We start from the raw sequence: 21357 nt of genomic DNA, 5'->3' as shown, positions 1-21357 counted from the left end.
TTCTGGATACAATAATAATTTGTTCTATGCATGTGGACTATTCAAACAAAGAACTAGACATATCCATCTAAAAAGATCTGCAAGTAAAGAAACCTGTTTTTTGGCGGAAAGGCTTCTTGTCATGATAATTTTGGCTCGCCACAGAATTTCCTGTAGTGCAAAATTGAAATGTAGTTCTGGGTAGCTACGTTTTTAGCTCTACACTCAAATCGATGTTTTGAGTTTTTTGTTTGTTGTTGTTAATAATGTTGTTTGAGCTAGTGGCAGCATTTGTGCATTAAATTTTCCATTATAGCAAAATGTGTTTTTCTTCTTTATACCAAATGACTTAACTAAAGTTTACATTGGGTAATCTAAAGATTTATCTAAACATTAAAGAGTCTGTATACACCTATATGTTTACACCTTTGTTTAAGATGAGGGCAATTCTACAAAGAATACAAAGGGCTCTGACCATTGAAACTACGTTGGGCAGATTTCAGCATGAAATAATGTTTGCATTTCTGAACCACATTCCATTCTGAACACTGTATACACAGTGACAAGCAGGTGTTATTGAAGTCATGAGGCACAGTTTGTGCCTCATGAGTTTGGTTAGAAAAAGCCTTGTCTGACACAGCCTTAGGGCTCTGGCACACGGGAGATAAGTCGCCCGCGACACAACTCCCTGTTCGCGGGCGACTAATCTCCCCGAGTTGCCTTCCCCTGCCATCCCACCGGAGAAAATGTAAGTCGCCGGTGGGATGGCAGACGCGGCGGCGCGATTTCGTGCAAATCGGAGAAAAAGCCACGCGAGGCAACTTCGGCGATTTGCGCAAAATCGCGCCGCCGCGTGTGCCATACCACCGGCGACTTACATCTCCCTGTGTGCCAGAGCCCTTAGGGCTATGGACATTTGGTCCTGCTTTCCCTGCTGTGGATGTCCATGCTTTCTGCTGCAGGGGAATGCAACAGTTAAAAGAGAAGGATAGGTAAAAACTAAGTAAGCTTTATCAAAAAGGTGTATGTAAATACAGCCATATGCACTCACAGTAACACCGCACTGAGTTCTCTGCCAAAAGATTTGTTGCATCTGTTTTCCTGTGCCAAAGACACGCAGCTCTCTCCTCTCTCCCCTCTCCTGCTCCCCCCTCCCTCAAGAATGCTAAAACTCACTGTTGCATCAAAAGAAGTGTTTTAAAGTAATGAAAATAAAATGCACTGGTAAAATGGATTTGTTTGCTCAGTTTATATGTATAAATACTATATAAACTATACTATAGTTCATATAAATTAACTTTCTATCAAAGGAGGCAATTGAAATAGGGCTAAATGCCCCTGTTTCAAATAACACCTTTATATTCTACAGAGTTTATTTGCTATATAACCTGACACTCTTCTGCTTTGGATGGCTACCCCCACACAGCAGCTTATTTATATATTACTATATAACTGTAAGGGCTGTGGCAAATCTCCCCGAAATGCCATCCCACCGGCTAAAATGTAAAACCATAACTTGTTTGGCGAAGTCTCCCAATATCGATCGGGGTGGTCCAATTGAGGGGCCACACACATGGGCACATAAACTGCTGAATTGGCCTAAACAACTGGAATTGGAAGCTTAAAGGGGATACATACCATACATTTTTACAATGCACTAAACCATGTAAAATAGAAGTGCTTTTATTTTAATACCTTTGGGTTCAAATATGTCCATAATTGCTTGAAAACTGTGCTCTACCCAGACCTTTTGCAAGCTTCTGGTTTAGACTCTTCAGTATGTAGCTCTGAGCCACTGGCCCTGATAGACTTCACTAACACAGCAGAGCTACTTAATTAAAGTGCAGTGATAGGGTGGGCGGGGCTTTGCAATGTCATAGGCAGCCCCTTCCTGCTCTGCTCACTCTTCTCTCCCCTCCCTGGCAGCAGCACAAGCGGAGAGACACATTAGGAGGAAACTGGGAGGGGTTTTCCCTGCTACTGTTGAGTAAAGCCTGTCAGTCAGTGCTATGACCACTTCCTGTGGGAGACTGAAGTGACAGTCCCATCTTTAATTTTGCTCTGGCTTCTGACTTGAGAGGTTGTCTATGCAGCTCTCATATAATGGCAGTTTTAGGAGGTAAAATGCTTTCAAAACATCTTTCTTTCTGCATCATTTCACATTTTGAGGGAGGATGAATATTATTACTAAACATAAACTTTATATAAAATGTCTCCTTTAAATCTGCTTCCGTATGGCCATCATAATGCTAGAGGCACACAGGGATGTACATCGGTATTTTGTCAAAAAAAAATCTGCTCCATGTGCACCTTCCAGGCTGATTCTGTGTTTGTCAGTGCAGAGCAGATGGGAGAACATTGGCTTCTCTCCAAAATGCATGCAGAGAAAACCAGTGGTGGCCTTATCTTCCAGGCTTAAGTTACGCTCTATGATGTAAAGATGGCAAATATAATCCTCTTATTTGGCCATTTGTATGTTGAGAAGGGGACCTGAAACTGCACGAGGTATCACTCGCCAAATCTGTGTCATTTCTCTACTTTACAGAACAAAATTTGAAACCATTGCCTTCATGGGATTCTAAATGATGCTGTTTGGGGGCAGGGGAGGAGGTCCCAGTAATTACGAAGGGTTTGTTCTCTTATAATTTGCCGGGTTGCTATATGCACTTTTTTCGTGTTTGCTGCTATAGATTTTCTTTTTTTTTTTTTCTTTTTCATTTTTGTGGATCATATGGTAATTTAATTTTGCATTGACTAGGCTATGTAGTGTACTAAGTGTGTTTATTATACTTCTTTATATCTGCTAGTAGAGTTATTCAGAGGTTACTGCTTTTCACTTTCTGTTGATATCAGTGGGCCGTGCTGCAAATAGCTCTGCACAGACAATCTTGGGTTGAAGGGAGGTCACATACTGCACTACAATTACTGGTGAAATAGAGTCGCCCATGGAGAATTACAAGTGGCACCTTGCACCACCACTCTAAAGCTGGCCATACATGCACCGATAATATTGTACGAAACCTCATTTTGTACGATATTTGTTGCGTGTATGGCAAGTCGGCGAGTCGACCGATATTGCAGGAACCTGCTGATATCGGTCGACTCGCCGATTGGGCCAGTTAAAAGATTTTGATCGGGCGCCATAGAAGGCGCCTGACCAAAATCTGCCTTCAGCACTGAATCGGCAGCAGGAGGTAGAAATCCTATTGTTTCTACCTCCTTATCCGATGGTCGCACGAAAGATCGCAAATCGCCATGTGTGTGGCCACCTTAAGACAATTAGATGCTTGCCCATGTGTGAAACCGTATGCCAGATAAACCAATTTAATTACAGTCAGTACCTCAAGGCTGGCTGCCATTCATTTACTAAATGTGTCATGTCATCTAGTAGGAAGTTATACGGTTTGCATTAGCTTTTTGTGGTAGCTGATCTCTATTTATTGCTGTAAATGCCACATCTCTGTGTACATAAAGTTTGTGTTTTGTCAGTTAATAGTGGAACTCTGTCCAAAAAATGATTGAATAATTCTAAGCAACTTTCTCTTATGTTACTTAAAGCTGTTGCTCACTAACCCTTTGGATTTTGCTCCCAGTGGCCTCAAAGCAGGTGGTCATTTTTTTGAATTTCTGGTTAGGAGGCAAGCTTCGATTGAATGAAAACCTAATGTAATTGCCAAACAGAGCATTCTGTAGGCTTCCAGTCAACATAGGGACTATCAAATAGCCAATTATAGCTCTTATTGGCACCTCCAGGAAATTTTTTCATGCTTGTGTTGCTCTCCAAAACTTTTTCCTTTTGAATGTGGCTCATGGATATAAAATGTCCCTGATTTAGTGATTGATTATGCAGGCAGACGACATGTAAACTCTTTGCAGATAGTGCCTTGGTCAGAATGAAACTCCCAGCACTGCAGTAGAGATAACCACTTGGCCACCTTATTGTACTGTGTCACAAGACATGGTCAATGCAGTCTCAAAAAAGAAAAAGTTCAGAAAGAAACAGAGCATAATGTTTTTACAATCTTAATTTCATTATTCTTAAATATCTGAGCATGTGGCTTTTCCTAATCTCTTTGCTTGACACTCAGTGGTGCCCGCCTTTCTTTGGAAAATATAGATTTTCAAATTTACTTACAACAATGAACAAAAAAATCGTTGTTGTCCAGCTTTGTTTAAAAAGGTTATTCATTGCCAGAAGCAAAAATCTTTAATGTGTCCCTTGCTGCATGTAATAAAGCATCATTCAATTTTGCATCATGTTTTGTGGGCTCCGAAAGTATTAGGGCGATGTTAATTGTTTATATTATTGGGTAATATTTCTTTCCGCAAAACACATTTTTTTATAGTATTTATAGATAATGATGCTGATTTAATTTTCATTTGTATGTTAAATCCATTGTGGTGGTCTTCAAAGAAAACTTTTCTTAAACTGCATGTTTGTATTTAGTAATAAATTTGCCACAACTTGCCTTTAGGTCTACATGAAATTGTGTCTTTTTATGCATGGCAGCCATGCATTACAGCTGTAATTTTATTTTTTAATTTCATTAGTTTAGTATAGTGTGCAACTGATTTAATATAGCAGAGTAGTTAAATGACTACTAAATGTTTTGTGACATTTACAAGTTTGCAGGGAGTACCCTCTCTTTGCATCTCTCATTTGGACTTTGAGTTGGTGAGACTGAGGGTTGCCTCCATGGCTAATATTAATGGCTTATTAATAAATACTTATCAACTATGATTAGAAGTAACTAACTTTTTTTTTTTTTTTTTACCCCCATCCCTCACGTATACTTCAACTGCTGGACATCTGTTTGTGACCACGTGGATACTGCAAATGCTGAAAATGCATTATTTACAAAGTAGCTGTAAGTAGCACTTATATTTAGACAGCAAAACATATTTTTGTGCATGACCCAGTATAAGATGTAATGTTAATTTAACAATACAGGTATGGGATCCATTATCTGGAAACCCGATATCCAGAAAGCTCCAAATTACGGAAAGCCTGTCTCCCATGGACTCCATTTTAATAAAATAATTCAGATTTTTAAAATTGATTTCCTTTTTTTCAATAACAATAAAACAGTGCTTTGTATTTGATCCAAACTAAGATATAATTAATCCTTACTGGATGCAAAATAAGCCTATTGAGTTTAATGTTTTACTGATTTTTAATAGACTTAAGGCATGAAGATCCAAATTACGGAAAGACCCCTTATCCGGAACACCCTTGGTTCTGAGCATTCTGGATAATGGGTCCTATACTTGTATCACTAATAGCAAGTAGCTACAGTAGGGTTGCCACCTGTCCGGTTTTGACCTGGACAGCCTGGTTTTCGGAAGGGATGGCCAGTTTCCCTTATAAGCAAAACTGGGCAGGACTCAATAACACTGACACAGCGATCGGCCAATCGCTGAACTCATTATAGAATTGAATGGCCTCTGTTTAACACATGCTTTCCCGTGCATTGAAATGTTTAAAAAAGACACCACACATGATCACATAGAAACATTTAGGGTCCTAAATCTGACCCTAGTGGTCATACTACTGCGCCAAACTGTGTATGTACAGGTCTAGTGAATCTAGTGCCAAGGGAATTTGTTGACCCCCCCCAGAGATCCCTTAATTTAGAATAGTATTCACACTCACTCTAGTCACACGATTAGCTGGGGGCTATAATCCATTGTTAAAATTAAAAAGGTTTAAATATTCTAAGCATGCTTGTTTTACATCTATAAGTAAAAGTATCAAGAAACATTACTGTTACCTTCCTTTCAGAAGTCATCTGTGTATCTTATCATTTGTGAATTTGCCTTCTATTTACATATTCTAATTTTTGCCTGTCAACTGCAGCAACAGAAGAATCTTGAAGGCTATGTCGGGTTTGCCAACCTCCCAAACCAAGTGTACAGAAAATCTGTGAAGAGGGGGTTTGAGTTCACGCTTATGGTAGTAGGTAAGAAATATGAAATTTCTTGTCACTTTAAGAGATACATTTTTATGAGATCCCTTTACTTTGGCTTTCATTACCTTGCTCTCCTTTTAGATTGTGTCTGTAAAGTGTAATAAAATGTAATCTCTGTAAAGTCCTGCAGAAATGTGTGCTATATAAAACTAGAAAATAAATAATATTCCCTCCCCCTGTTGTCTCTAACAATATGCAGTTGTAACCAATCAGTTCTGATGAAATATTTGTATATGTGAACTAGGTCTTGTATTTGTATCCTCTTACTCTATACAGTGCTGCAGTAGATGATGATGAAAATGCTATATAAATAATAAAGCCATTCCTAAAATACCATTTGGCCCCATATATGAGTTAAGTTCCTCTCAAAGTTCATATACTAAAGTCCAATATAATGCAGCTGGAAAAATCCTTTCAGTATATTCTAGTACTTCATTGGTTGAATCTTTTAAATTATAGAAACAGAAATCTACTTCACTCCACATTTGCTTTTTTTTTCTACATAGCCGATTGTATTCTGCTCTTATTGAAAATGCTGTTAAATCAGTGACGTTAAGGGGAATATCACACTTTTGTATTGTAATATTGCTAGCAAACTGATATCCATATGGTTTGTCAAATGGTCTCTTTAATGCATTCCTTTCCTTTTTCACATCTGCTAATAAATTGGTAGTAAAGAAAGGCTTTAGAAACAAGACAGAAAAGAGAAGTTGAAAATATTGCTCACTGCTCTGTTCCTATAAATAGATATAGTGAAAAATCTTCCTGTAATATGAATTGTTCTAAAAATAAATTATTTGACAAACTCCAAAGGAATTAACAGATGAATGAGTTAAAACGGACAGTTTACCTTTACCTTTGTAATTTTCTAATAGTGTACTGCAAAACATTACTTATTAATATTATCATAATAGTGCAATCCCTTTCAAGTGATCTCAAAATATACCAGTTGACTTGCATAGTTCAGATACTCCAGTGCAATCCTTCTGTCTATTTTAAGCAGGGATTGTCAGAGATTCCTCTCCTCTGCCCTGGGTGTGGAGCATGTACACTAATCCACACACAGCCCCTGTGCATACTCAAAATTCTAAGACTTTTATCAGTTTTAGAAGGGGCAAGAGATGTACATGTATACACTATCCAAGATGGTGGGTGCCACCACAAAGATGCGAGAGAGAAAGAAGCAATCCATGAAAACTTTTTGGATAACAAATATAGTCTTTCAGGTGACTGGGTTAGGGGCAGTAGAGTTTTACACATGCACATATTTGATATAATCCTCATCCCTCAAAAGAACCATTTAGATACTAGATGACATCTAGTTGATATCTAATTTCAGTAAATGTCACTCTTGTGCCTTCCCTATATTGCTTAACTACAATTCTTGGCACACCTTGTTGAGTTGACTAGGTGGAGAGGGACCGCATCAGTAACCAACAAGCATGAATGGTAACATAATAATAAATTGGTAAATACAAAGTTACTAGCAAAAACATAGTTGCACTACCAGTTATTTCAAATAAAAAGAGGAGTAAGAAGTAAGATACCAGTTCATTCAGACCATATGGCTAACAGTGTTCAGTCTCTGCATCCATTTAAATTTGCGTTGTAAAAGTAGTCTCTCATGGTCGCCACCACGAACTGGGTGGGGTACAAAGTCAATGACCATGCAACGTAGACTCGCAAGGGGATGTTTTAAAGAAGGTCCAGTTATTAATGAGCTACAGGTGGCACAGTTGGGGCATTTGTAGCAGCCCAGTTTAGTAGAGGGAAGCCAAGTATTAGAGATTTTACAGTAGACTGGTTGCACTGGCTGGGGTCCGTTTTGACTAAAAGGTCACAAAGGCTCCTACCTCTTATATAAGCTATCTACGGGGACGTTCCAAAGATTGGAGGGAGTGTACGATCCTTCTCTAAAGCTGGCCATACACGTGGCGATCTGACGATGTTTCGTGCGACCATCGGTCGCACGAAACATCGTCAGATGTGCCACACACCATTCAGGGCTGAATCGGCAGGTAAGGAGGTAGAAACAATAGGATTTCTACCTCCTTCTGCCGATTCAGCTCTGAAGGGAGATTTTGATCAGGTGCCTTCTATGGCACCCGATCAAAATTTTCCAACTGGTCCGATCGGCGAGTCGGCCGATATCAGCAGCTTCCTGCGATATCGGTCGACTCGCCGACATACCATACACGCACCGAATATCGTACGAAACGAGGTTTCGTACGATATTATCGGTGCGTGTATGGCCACCTTAAGACAGACCAATGATAATGGATAACATTGATTAACAGTTTCTTATCTGGAGTGAAGGTAGTATTGAAAATCAGTCTCTTATCACCTGGCTGCTGGTCTGATTTACCACTCTTCTGCAGAACCTGGTCCTTTGTGAGTGTCCCAGCTTTTATCATGCTAGTATCAAAGTCTCTCGAATTTAGCCTCTCTGTAGCAAGGGGTCAGAGTTGTTTCTAACCATTCTGACCATCTGGGAGAATGGGATGCTCGGTAGGGTATGTGGTGGATGGCAGGAGGTATAATGTAGTAGTGTGTTAGGATCAGTGTCTTTACTGTAGGTGGTGGTGGTAAGAGTTGAATTAGTCACTGTTAAATTCAAGATAAGGATAAGAGTTTTTGCTCCGGGTGAGAGAAGAGAGTGTGTGCACTCAGGTTGAAGACTACCTCTTCCGGGGTTTTGTGTTTCTTGTGGAACGGGTGCTTACGGCCGTCTCTTATGGGGGCGTGTGTGTATATAGTGTAATAAATATAATATATATATATATATATATATATATATATATATATATCCTCCCCCCCCCCCCCCAGGTTTGCATATAATCATGCAATTGTTTTTATTGTTTCTATAACATCTTGTTTTCTGGATGATTTACAGTGGAATGCTTTGTTTCCTGGCAGCAGCTGATGCATTACAGGCACTATAAGCCTTGCCCTTGTAATACAGTTAGCTTTGTTCTTTCATGTTATTCTTACTTTATATTACCACAATGAAATTAGAAAGATCAGTTAACTAGAATGTACACTTTTCATTTGAACAAGAAAACCTGTGTTTATTCTGTTTATTTAAAAAATTAAATGGAAGATTTGGCTAATGTCCCCATTTTGAGGTGTATATGTATTGTTTGATAACTAGAAACTGATGCCACATGCCCTGATAAATTTGAAAAGGTGTCTGACCCCTGGGTTAATACTGTGTAATGCGGTAGCAACCCTAACGCCCAAATACCTCTTTTACTATTGCCCCTTCTACGGCAAAAGGGAATAAATAAGATAAAAAGACAACACTCTGGCAAGGAGCATTTCATTATACACAGTTTATTTAGCAAAACAAACCACACACAATTTCCTTGACACTGTAACCAACACATATCTGGTAATTAACCATTTCCCTCTCCCCCACCCTCTATTTCCCAGTTGGGTTTACAATGTTAACTACTGTAAACTGCAGGAGACGCACAAGGCATGATTGTTTTCGACAGGTAGCGAATGCCTCCAAGAGTAATTAATATAGAATATCTTTAAATATATATGCTGTAATCTTGGAAATACTTATCTATGCATCCTGTCAATACTATGTACCTGTGTGTTCATCATTATACTACACATACTGCTATTACATTTACTGTGTTCAATAAAATTGAATTGTTAAAAAAAGAAATCGATGCCACAAGGAACATAAGTGTGGTTTACTGTATCTTCTGCAGAAGTAGCTAGATTTTGGCAGCTGTTGAAATAACTGTTGCATTCATTCCATAATCTTTGTGGGCATGCTCAGTGTTTGTCAGATCCCCAGACTGACAGTACATGGATATTGGTCAGGATTAGGGGACCATACATGTAACATTGTATGTTATGTGAATATTGTAATACTTGTTTCATACTATTGTATCAGTGTCACACAAGTTTCCACAGGGCTGCTTTAGCCGCTGATGCGGTTCTCCTTAAGTGCGTCTTTTATCACACTTAGGGGCCGATTCACTAAAGGTCGATAATGCTTATTGCATGCATTTTTCCATTAAAAAGCATGCGATAAATAAGTCCTGATTCCTGATAAAGTAATTTTGCATGTGTTATTTACCTCGCATTGCGGTAACTCTCGCATAGAAATAATACTAACGCATGATTAACAAAAACATATGAAGCGTTAAACGCACTAAATATCGCATTAGTCTGTGCGAAGATTAACACCTACTTAAGGCAGGCGGTACTTAAAGAAAATTGTGGTTCGTGAGCTTTTGGCAACACAACACATGGGACTTTGCAGTGGGATTTTTTTCAAGTATGTGTTGGCCCTATAGTGATGCATCCTCCAGTTTTCAGGGAAATGATCATTTTCAGAACAGTAGTTTTCCAAAAGTAATGGTTATGTGCATAAAACCATGCGCTAATATGGCACGCAGCGAAATATATCGCGGGCAGCGGGAAATAACACAAGAAAAACGCTCATCGTGAGTTAAATAACGCAAAGAACATTGCTTCTTAATTATGATGTGTCCTTTTAGTGAATTGAGCGTTAAGTTGCAAAAAAATAAGAAGCGATAAAATTTTTAACACATGCTATAAATAGTGCTCATTTTATCTACCTTTAGGAAATCAGCTCCTTAGTATGGGCGCTCTCTGTGCATGTCCCCTATATATTTTTTATTCACTAGACTGTCGGTGGTTAATATTGCCCTTTTACATCCTTTCCCTTAATCCATCATTTAGTGATGGGCTGTGTGCTCCCTCAGAGATCACATGACCAAAAATAATGCAGCTCTAACTGCAACAGGAAGAAGTGTGGAAGCAAAAGACAGAACTCTGTCCATTCATTGGCTGATGTGGCCATAATTCTTAAATTAGCTGTTTTCTATTTAGGAGTACCCAATAGCGCATACTACTAAAAAAAAATAAAAAAAAAATATATATGGTATGCTGAAATAAATCACTTACCTGATTGATGCTATAGCTGTGAGTGCTTTCTACTGTTGAGTTTGATGCATTATTTTTGTCAGCACACAGCCTGTGCCCGATACTGGTGAGTGCCGATTCTTTACAAGACTATATATATATATATATATTTTTTTTTTATGAAAATGGTTTAGATGAAGCAGGGTTTTACATATGAGCTTGTTTATGTAATACATTTTTATAGAGACCTAAATTGTTTGGGGGTCTCTACAGGCTTCCCAGCAGCCCAGCCCCTCTGACTTTCACTGCCCTGTTTCAACCTACCTCTGTGACTAACGAGTTGGGGGTTGACATGTGACCCATGGCAGTGGGCCAAGTCAGTTTCAGCTTGGGTAAGGGCAGCAGTTAGGGCTGGCGTGGGTTGAAAAACTACTAAATGCCATTGTGCTTTTTTGTTGTGTTAGGCAACAATTAGTTCTTTCTCACCAAACGCAGTGGCAGTTCATGCACTGGTCATGATAGAGGCTATGAAGTGGTTATTACGAAGGGTTGCAGGATTATATAGCATAGTAATAGAATCTTTTATTAAAATATTATCATTGAGTATTGTGCATCAAAGAAAAAAACCCAAATTTGATGCAAAGCAGGTAAACGTTATCGTCCCTCAAATGTCAGTCACCTGGACTAGCAGCTGAAATTGCCATTGCCTGTCTTGCTGTTAATTGCTTGGGCGTTAAACACCAGAATTCTAAGCTTTAGCTCAAAATAATGCACTTCAGAAAAACCAAGTGCCACATTTTCCCACCAGCAGTTAACATTTTGCCAGTGGGAAAGCATTTACAGAAGATTAGTTGATTGTGGTAGCAAAGATTTATAGCAAGTAACTAATCTCCTCGTGTGTCAGAAGCCTTAAACTCTGTTTGACTACTAAATAGATAAATGAAATACTTTATATTCTTGCCTCTTGCAAGCATGTACCACTAATCCTTGCTGTTTCATTCAAATTGTTTTTAATTTACTTCCCTTTATTCCTTTCTTGATTTCATTGCATAACAAACAACTTGTCTTTCCTGGAAATCTAGTGCATGGTCACATTTTTTCAGTGCTTAAGGGTTAACAAAACGTCAGTTTCTTCTCAATCGCTTCCTTTCCCATCCCCCAAAATTCTTTGGCTTGGGCTGGGCTGGGAAACTTCCTGTGTTTTTCATTCAAGCAACTGCAACATGGAGCCAGCTGACTGAACAGTTCTAGTGGAATATTCTAAGTACTGGCAAACCTTTGCATTTTAGAGAACTTTATTAGTGTAGTAGTTTTCTTCACCTGTTCGTAATCCAATAAAAAAGACAATATGGCTGGCCCGGTATGATCATTTAATAAAAGTGTAATACAGGGTTTTGAGAGTTAAATGAAGTTATTTAACAGTGCTAGTTACTTTAAAAATGATAAATTGCTATGAATTTGTTTACAAATCATAAACAATGGTTAAAGTTTATCAAGCATTCATGGTAATAAAATTAACCTATGTCTGCTGGCAGCTGCCCCGCATTCATCTGAATGGGAATAGCAAAGTCTATTTCAAAGGAAAACATCAACTCATCAGTGTGTGTGTGTTAGGGATGCACCAAACCCACCTTTTTTGGTTCGACCGAACCCACCCTGATGGATTTTGCCGAACATCGAACCAAATCTGAATCCTGATTAGCATATGCTAATTAGGATCGGGAAGGGTTAAAAGTTGCCGTGCACGAATAGCATATGCTATTTTATGTTACTTCGGATTCGGTTTGACCGGGAGGGACCGTGGATTTGGCCAAAACTGAATCCAACTGAATTTGGTGCATCCCTAGTGTGTGTGTGTGTGTGTGCTTTTTTATATATATTTTTATATATATATACATACATACAGTGGCTTGCAAAAGTATTCGGCCCCCTTGAACTTTTCCACATTTTGTCACATTACAGCCACAAACATGAATCAATTTTATTGGAATTCCACCTGAAAGACCAATACAAAGTGGTGTACACGTGAGAAGTGGAGGGAAAATCATACATGATTCCAAACATTTTTTACAAATAAATAACTGCAAAGTGGGGTGTGCGTAATTATTCAGCCCCCTGAGTCAATACTTTGTAGAACCCCCTTTTGCTGCAATTCCAGCTGCCAGTCTTTTAGGGTATGTCTCTACCAGCTTTGCACATCTAGAGACTGAAATCCTTGCCCATTCTTCTTTGCAAAACAGCTCAGTCAGACTAGATGGACAGCGTTTGTGAACAGCAGTTTTCAGATCTTGCCACAGATTCTCCATTGGATTTAGATCTGGACTTTGACTGGGCTATTCTAACACATGGATATGTTTTGTTTTAAACCATTCCATTGTTGCCCTGGCTTTATGTTTAGGGTCATTGTCCTGCTGGAAGGTGAACCTCCGCCCCAGTCTCAAGTCTTTTGCAGACTCCAAGAGGTTTTCTTCCAAGATTGCCCTGTATTTGGCTCCATCCATCTTCCCATCAACTCTGACCAGCTTCCCTGTCCCTGCTGAAGAGTAGCACCCCCAGAGCATGTTGCTGCCACCACCATATGTGACAGTGGGGATGGTGTGTTCAGAGTGATGTGCAGTGTTAGTTTTCCGCCACACATAGCGTTTTGCATTTTGGCCAAAAAGTTCCATTTTGGTCTCATCTGACCAGAGCCCCTTCTTCCACGTTTGCTGTGTCCCCCACATGGCTTGTGGCAAACTGCAAACGGGACTTCTTATGGTTTTCTGTTAACAATGGCTTTCTTCTTGCCACTCTTCCATAAAGGCCAACTTTGTGCAGTGCACGACTAATAGTTGTCCTATGGACAGATTCCCCCACCTGAGCTGTAGATCTCTGCAGCTCGTCCAGAGTCACCATGGGCCTCTTGGCTGCATTTCTGATCAGCGCTCTCCTTGTTCGGCCTGTGAGTTTAGGTGGACGGCCTTGTCTTGGTAGGTTTACAGTTGTGCCATACTCCTTCCATTTCTGAATGATCGCTTGAACAGTGCTCCGTGGGATGTTCAAGGCTTTGGAAATCTTTTTGTAGGCTAAGCCTGCTTTAAATTTCTCAATAACTTTATCCCTGACCTGTCTGGTGTGTTCTTTGGACTTCATGGTGTTGTTGCTCCCAATATTCTCTTAGACAACCTCTGAGGCTGTCACAGAGCAGCTGTATTTGTACTGACATTAGATTACACACAGGGGCACTCTATTTAGTCATTAGCACTTATCAGGCAATGTCTATGGGCAACTGACTGCATTCAGACCAAAGGGGGCTGAATAATTACGCACACCCCACTTTGCAGTTATTTATTTGTAAAAAAATGTTTGGAATCATGTATGATTTTCGTTCCACATCTCACGTGTACACCACTTTGTATTGGTCTTTCACGTGGAATTCCAATAAAATTCATGTTTGTGGCTGTAATATATATATAAACGTTGACAAATACAAACTGGAACTGACGAACTTTAAACAGAAAAAATTACAAAAAGTAGCTGACGACTACAAAAACAAAAGAGTATACGGTTGGCTGTTGGGTCTAAGACAGGGGGGCCGAGTGGGCCAGCCACTTAGACGTAAAAGACTCCCAAGGGCACTCAATACCGTTGACAGTTCCGATCAGTCAACTGATTCGGACACGACATTGGGGGGTAACCTTACCTCCAAACCTTTTTTAGGAATAAAAACCAGATCCCAGAAGGGATCAGACGGAGAAAGCGGACCAGACGGGGTGGCCGTAAGTGTAAAAGGGAAACCCCCCAGGGGGAAGAAAATATAATTTTTAATTTGAGCAAACACATCCTCACACAGGGTGAAACATCATTACTGTCTAAAGGCCTCTCTTTTGTACCTAGCACGATTCCTAATACTTTTGACACCTTAGTGGATATCTATAGATTTCAACGCAAGCTGAAACTTAAAGAACACTTTAGAAATTCTCAGGACACTGTTCGCCCCCGTGAGTATATTTCGTGAGAATCCTGTGAGTGGCGACAATTTTCCTTTTTATTCTAAGTTTGCTGCTCTGGCACCCAGGTATCGCTTCTGAACTTTGGTGTGCTCTCCATTTTGCAATTTTCTTATATATATATATATTTTATGCCCAAATTACAGGAAGGCCATGTCCCAAAACCTCAAAACTTAATTTTAATCAAATAGATCATAATTTTTTTTTAAATGATTTCTTTGTACCGTATATACTCGAGTATAAGCCGAGTTTTTGAGCACAAAAAATGTGCTCAAAAAGTAAACCTCGGCTTATACTCGAGTACACCTCCTCCAACCTACCTCCTTCCACTTCTGCCGACTCTCGATCTGATCCGCGCTTGCACACATCCTACACCCCGACTTTCCTGCATAAAACTACAACTCCCGTGATGCAGTACTGCCTGCGAGTCATGTGACAGCGGGCGGGTTACACAGACCGCTCATTGACAGACCGCTGTGGATGCCGCTCATTGGCACAAACCCGGCGCAGATAGTGACAGGAAATCAGTGTGCGGAGAAGATGAACGCGGAACGAGACCTGTCCCCCCTCACCCCCAACATTTTGCGTGTCCTTAATGACGCAATGAGAAGCGCAAGGTGGCGGCCCTGGAGATAGAGAAGTGAGTAGGGAGGAAGCAGTGTGATACAGCAACAGGGTTTGCCCAGTTGGAGTTGGACTACAGCTCCCAGAAGCCCCCGATAGTGGGGAATGCAGTAAAACAACTGGAGGGCTGCAGAGTAGGGATTACCTGACAATAACGTTTTATAGGGTTGGTAAGGCAGCAGTTGTGATGCTCAGGCCTGATCTATGGAACAAGGGAGAGAGAATGCCCTGGATTTAACTTCTTTGTGCTTCACTGAGTGTCTCTTTAGGGGGGCAGTGTTCAGCTGTGTTTGATATGGGGGCGCTCAATAAGACTGCTATATGCTTATATGCTGCAGTTGGGGTAGCACCCCAAAATGGACCGCCGTCCAAGGGGGGGGGGGGGGGGCCCGTGTTACATTTTCGGTGCTACTTAAAGCTTCTGACTAAGCTAAAAAGTTAAATGGGAGCAAAAAGCTATTGTAGTAGTGTGGTGGGACTTGTACACTGGGGTCCAAGTACTTGATAATTAGTATGGCAGCTTCCTTAGCGTTCCCAAACTTGCTTATGTCTGCTGCTGTAGCATTTTTCTTTCCCTAAAGTTATCTATTTATCTGTTATTTGATTATTGAAACTTAGCAGTAGCGGTTGCATTTCCCACCCTCGGCTTATACTCGAGTCAGTAAGTTTTTCCAGTTTTCTTAGGTAATATTAGGTACCTCGGCTTATACTCGGATCGGCTTATACTCGAGTATATACGGTACCTTGTACTTGATCCCAGCTAAGATATCATTAATCCTTATTGTACCAAAAACAATCTTATTGGGATTGTATAATGTTTAAATGATTTTTTTAGTAGACTTAAAATATGGATATCCAAATTACCAAAAGATCACCTCAGAGTTCCATGACCTCAAAGCACTCAGCCTTTGGCCCTGTTATTTTATATGGTTGTGAAACTCAGAGGTGACTTAGGGTAATACATGTATAGGTACATAAATATTTGGACAGTGGCACAATTTTTACAAATTTGGCTCAAATGGAAGTCATTTGAGAAACTAACATAATCATTATTATAATTTTAAAAACTTAGTTGAAAATCCTTTGCAGGCAATGACTACCTCAAGTGCTGAACCCATGAACATCACCAAATGCTAGGCCTCCTCCATAAAGTTTCTTTGCCAGGCCTTCAGTTACTGCTGTTCGTTGGTTTTTCTGCCTCCAATTTTGTCTTAAGCAAGTGAAATGCATGTTCATTTGGATTGAGCTCAAGGGACTGACTGGACCATTGAAAAATATTCAATTTCTTTGTCATAAAAAAGCTCTTAGCACAGGGCTTCATGGGAATCTGAGCATAGAGTACACTATATACACTTCAGAATTGATCCTGCTACTTATCCTGCTTAGTAATATCAGGATAAACTAGTGATACAGTTCTATTGGCAGGCATGCATGCCTATGCCATAATACTGCCTCCACAATTATTTCACAGATGATGTGGTATACTTTAGATTATGAGCTGTTCCTTCCCTTTGCCATACTTTTCTCTTCCTATTGTTTTATTACATGCTGACCTTCATTTCATCTATTCAAAAATGTTCTAGAATTGGTCAAGCTTTGTTACATGTTTTCTGGCAATCTCTAGTCTGGCCTTCTTGTTCTTTAGGCCCTTGGTATTACTTTAAAGTCTTTTCTTCATTTGACAATAACACACAAATCTCCTGGAGAGTGTCCTTTTAGGAAGGGATTTTTCTTCACCTAGGAAATAATTTTGTGATCATCTGGTGCAGTTGTCTTCCATGGTCATCCAGGCATTTTGGTGTTGCTTAGCGCATCTGGACATTCCTTCTTTTTAACAATGTACTGAATTTTTTAGATGTTTCTGCTTTCTGCTGGGTTTGTTTTGTTTTCCCAGCCTTATAATGGCCTGCTTCCCTGTGCATTGACAGCTTTTTGGACCACATATTTAAATTTCACAGCATTAGCTTCCAAATGCAAATTCCTGGGTTTGAGTCAATTCCAGATCTTTTAGCACTTAATTGTTTGCCATAATGAGGTAACTGCCGACACCTGACTGTGGAATAGCTTGTCAGTCGGTTACTTTTGGTTCCTTGAAAAGGAGAGAACTACATTTAAAATCGTCCGTAATTCCTAAACTCACCTAATTTGGATGTAAATACCCTAAGACAGCGGCTACACCAGGCTGTTTATGAGAAACACTATTCAGTATGCTTCTACCCAAAATTTCCAGAAAAAGAAATCATGTTTGAAAGCCAATGGACTTCATAATTATGTTCTCTGTATTCCTTTCTTGATTTCATTGCATTACAAACAACTTGTCTTTCCTGGGAATCCAGTGCATGGTCACATTTTTTCAGAGCTTAAAGGAGAAGGAAAGTCATTGTGGCATTTTACTGCCAATAGATTTGCCACATTAGTGCCACCTAGAATATATTTATTCTGCAGAAATAGTTACCATACCTGAGTAAACAGCTTTAGAAGCTTTCTCCTTTTGCTTAAGATAGCAGCTGCCATTTTTGGTAGCTTCCTTCCTGCAGTCTCTAGCCGTTATAGCTGACATCACACATTTCTAAGGGAGGGGGGAGCAGGAGAGAACTGCGCAGACTCTGGCTCCGAGAATTAAGGCTGTTTCTGAGAGAGGAAGTCAGACACTGGAACATCATGTTTGCAAAAAAGAGACAGGAAATCCTGTGTTTCTTGTTCAGTGCAGCATTTCTGTAAGTGCTTATGGCTGTATTTACATAGACCTTTTTGATAAAGCTTACTTAGTTTTTACCTTTCCTTCTCCTTTAAGACCCTAGATGAGGAACTCATAAGTGCTGCCTGAGACATGTCATGTTAAATCTGCACACACAAAAAAAAAAGAAAATTGGCAAAGCAAATCCTCCAGGCATTATTGGAAAAACCCATCTTCCGACTCATCTGCATATAACCATATTAAGGGCCTGTTTGGCCCAACACTATAGGGCAGATTTATTAAAACACGAGTTCGAATCCCGAATGGGAAAAATTCGGATTGGAAACGAAAATTTCTGAAGATCACAAATATCACGAAAATGCTGCCGAAAAAATCGTATTAGTCACGATAATATCGTATTGGCAATCCGAAAGTCACGAAACGTTCGTACCAAACGATTGTAAACAGCGGTCAGCAGTCACAGTGTGGTCAGTTAAAGGGGAAGTATTGTGTATTATATAAGTGTATTAAATAGAATGATTATGCTTAAAAACATGTTCCTGGCTATTTTTGGAAAGTTTTTCCAAAAACCCTGTTAGTTCTGCCCATGTGTTCCAGTTCTTGCTGTGCAGTGGTGCCACCAGCACCCTGCACTGTAAAATAGAAACCAATCAGCAGCTAGGCTGACCTGACAGGAAACTTAAGACTGTCTTTGCTTGTGTGACTGGAAGGCTGTGCTTTTTAGGACACACAGATAGACCATAGCAAATCTATAGGGAGCTTCAATAAAGGGGCCATTTTTAAAGAAAACTATAATTTTTGTTATGCTGGATGTTTTTAGTTTAACATATCATCTGTGTGATCTGATACATTCTCAAACTCATGCCTGGCACAGCAGAGATCTCACTGTTTTACTGTTTTTCATCTGAACTATATGAACACCTGTACCAGAAAAGACACTTTAATGATGGATCTCTTATAATGCAGTCATATTTGATCACAAACTGAAAACCAACTAATCACTGACCCTATGGGATCATTTGTACATCTTTCCCACACACATAGGACATTAATGGCTCCGTTAAACAACTCGTCCTGGAATTGTACTCGTGTGTCAAGTGGCTATCAAAATTTTTTTTATATCTACTTGGGTGAGGATATATCTTCCCAAAATTCATCCTAAAATTCCAGTGTAGTTGCTATATGTCTAAAAAATGATGTAAATGACATGAAAATCTGAAATGTGTAGTATTTGCAGTCTGATACAGCTGTCAGAAGAGAATATTGTGCTGTTGAATCTACACATGAAAACAAGAAAATAATACATTGTCTGATCAGATTTTGAATTACGGAATGGAGGTTTAGATTTTGTTGCATCCCATAAAATCTTGTGCTGTCATGTGTATCCTGCTGAGTTCCTGTAGTACAGGTCCTATCCAAACAATCTATAAATGAATGAATGAATGTAAATCGCCAGTGGGATGGCATAGGCGGCGCCACGTTTTACCGAAGTTGCCTTGAGAGGAAACTTCGGGCGACTTTAGCAAATCACGGTGTTGTGTATGCCATCCCACTGGCGATTTAACATTCTAGCCGGTGGGATGGCATTGCGGGGAGATTAGTTGCCCGGCAACTAATCTCCCCATGTGTCACTGCCCACAGCCTGCATAGTGATTTTTTTTTGTTTAATGGATATCATTTAGTTTTGTCTAAAATACACCATTATAATCAAAAGTATATCTTGTTGGTATGGGAACTATTTGAATTTTAGGTTATAAAAAAAAAAAATATGCTGTTCCCAAGTTCTTGTTATAATATAAGGGATAGTCATGCTGTGATATGTTTTTCCCATTAAATGATCTGTGTGGTTAGCTTCCCATGCTTCTCTACTAGAAGTGAGTTAAATTAGCTGTTGGGGTTTATTTTTTAATCATTTTAGTGCTAACGTTTAGTTGTACAAAGACGATCCAAAAACACAAACAACCTTTTTTTGACGATTGGTTAAATAATCTTTTAAAGAATAAGCAAGCCTTTTATTTTAAAATCCCCTTAAAATTACTCTAAACAGCCCTCAGAATAAGTTTTCCATCCATGCAGATTTATTATATTTCTTTATTACAAGCAGCTAAACAACAGTTGTTTTAGTTACTTCCTTCTCTAGCATGAAGCTCCACACCCTATTGCTTATTGAGCACTCCTTCTCTCTCCGACTGTTAAGTCTTCAAAGAGGTGCCTACTGGGCATGCTCACAGCCTCTGCTCCAATTAAAATCAAGCATGCAAAATAGGCTCCTCTTTGAGGTCATCATATTTGGAGAGAGGAGTGCTTAGAAAGCAAAAGGGGGCAGAGCTTCATGCTAGACAAGGAGGTGACTAAAAGAGCTGTAGTTGAACTGGCTGTAATAGAGAAACAAAATAAATCTAATTGTTTGTTATTCCGGTGGCTATACAGTATTTTAGAGTGTTTTTTTGTTTTGTTTTGTTTTTTAAAGAAAGGCTTATTAATTCTTTAAAAGAGACATATAGGATAAATGGGAAAACCCTAATTTTGTAGGCAATTATGAATAATATAAGGTGCTGGTTTCACTTTGGGCTAAACATTAACCCTATCTGTAACAATGGCCCCTTTATTGGAGCTCCCTCTAGATCCTATCGCTTCTCTGTCTGAGTTTGAAATGGAGAGTGGGCGTGTCCTAATGGTCCATGCCAGAAGCACAGTAAATTTTGCTTAGCATTTTAATCATGCTTTGTGAGTATATTCAATATAAAAGATGTGTAATAAAATGTTCGGTTTGATTCATGTCATAAAATTAGTTTTACCTAACCTAATTAATATTATATCATTAATATATTAATGAAGGTTCCATGTACAGAGTAAGAGTGTAACTGGATATTGAAAGCAAAGTCTATGTAAACCTTTCTTATATATGGAACCTTTTAAAAATAATGCTCTCATATCTTGAATGAGTTCACATAGATTCATTTTTTTTTTTGCTGTGATTCCTTTTCAGCTTTTATCAATTTTGTATATAATTTGTCTTTTTTTTTTTTAATTTTAGGAGAGTCAGGCTTGGGAAAATCAACTCTCATCAATTCTCTTTTTCTTACGGATTTATATGCACCTGACTACCCTGGTCCATCACACAGAATTAAAAAAACTGTTCAGGTGAGTAACTTTCTTTCTTAAAGAATAAGTAAACCTTTTTTTTTTC

General features: G+C 39.3%; 1 protein-coding gene across 6 annotated transcripts in view; it reads left to right on the top strand.

Moving 5' to 3' along the window:
* Positions 1 to 21357, top strand: part of septin7 (septin 7) — a 69956-nt gene that overhangs the window by 15105 nt on the left and 33494 nt on the right. For 4 of the 6 annotated variants that reach the window (XM_031903518.1, XM_004915342.4, XM_031903517.1 and 1 more), the window contains exons 3-4: positions 5837 to 5939; positions 21205 to 21311. In XM_031903518.1, the coding sequence (XP_031759378.1) occupies positions 5837 to 5939; positions 21205 to 21311 (210 nt within the window). Of the gene's footprint in view, positions 1 to 4842; positions 4848 to 5836; positions 5940 to 21204; positions 21312 to 21357 lie in introns of all 6 variants that reach the window. The other 2 variants (XM_004915343.4, XM_002939413.5) reach the window with 1 other exon arrangement.

Source organism: Xenopus tropicalis, chromosome 6 (assembly GCF_000004195.4).
Source record: "Xenopus tropicalis strain Nigerian chromosome 6, UCB_Xtro_10.0, whole genome shotgun sequence".
Lineage (NCBI taxonomy): Eukaryota > Metazoa > Chordata > Amphibia > Anura > Pipidae > Xenopus > Xenopus tropicalis.
The sequence above is the reverse complement of the archived record's forward strand: the minus strand, read 5'-3'. Positions and strand labels throughout refer to the sequence as shown.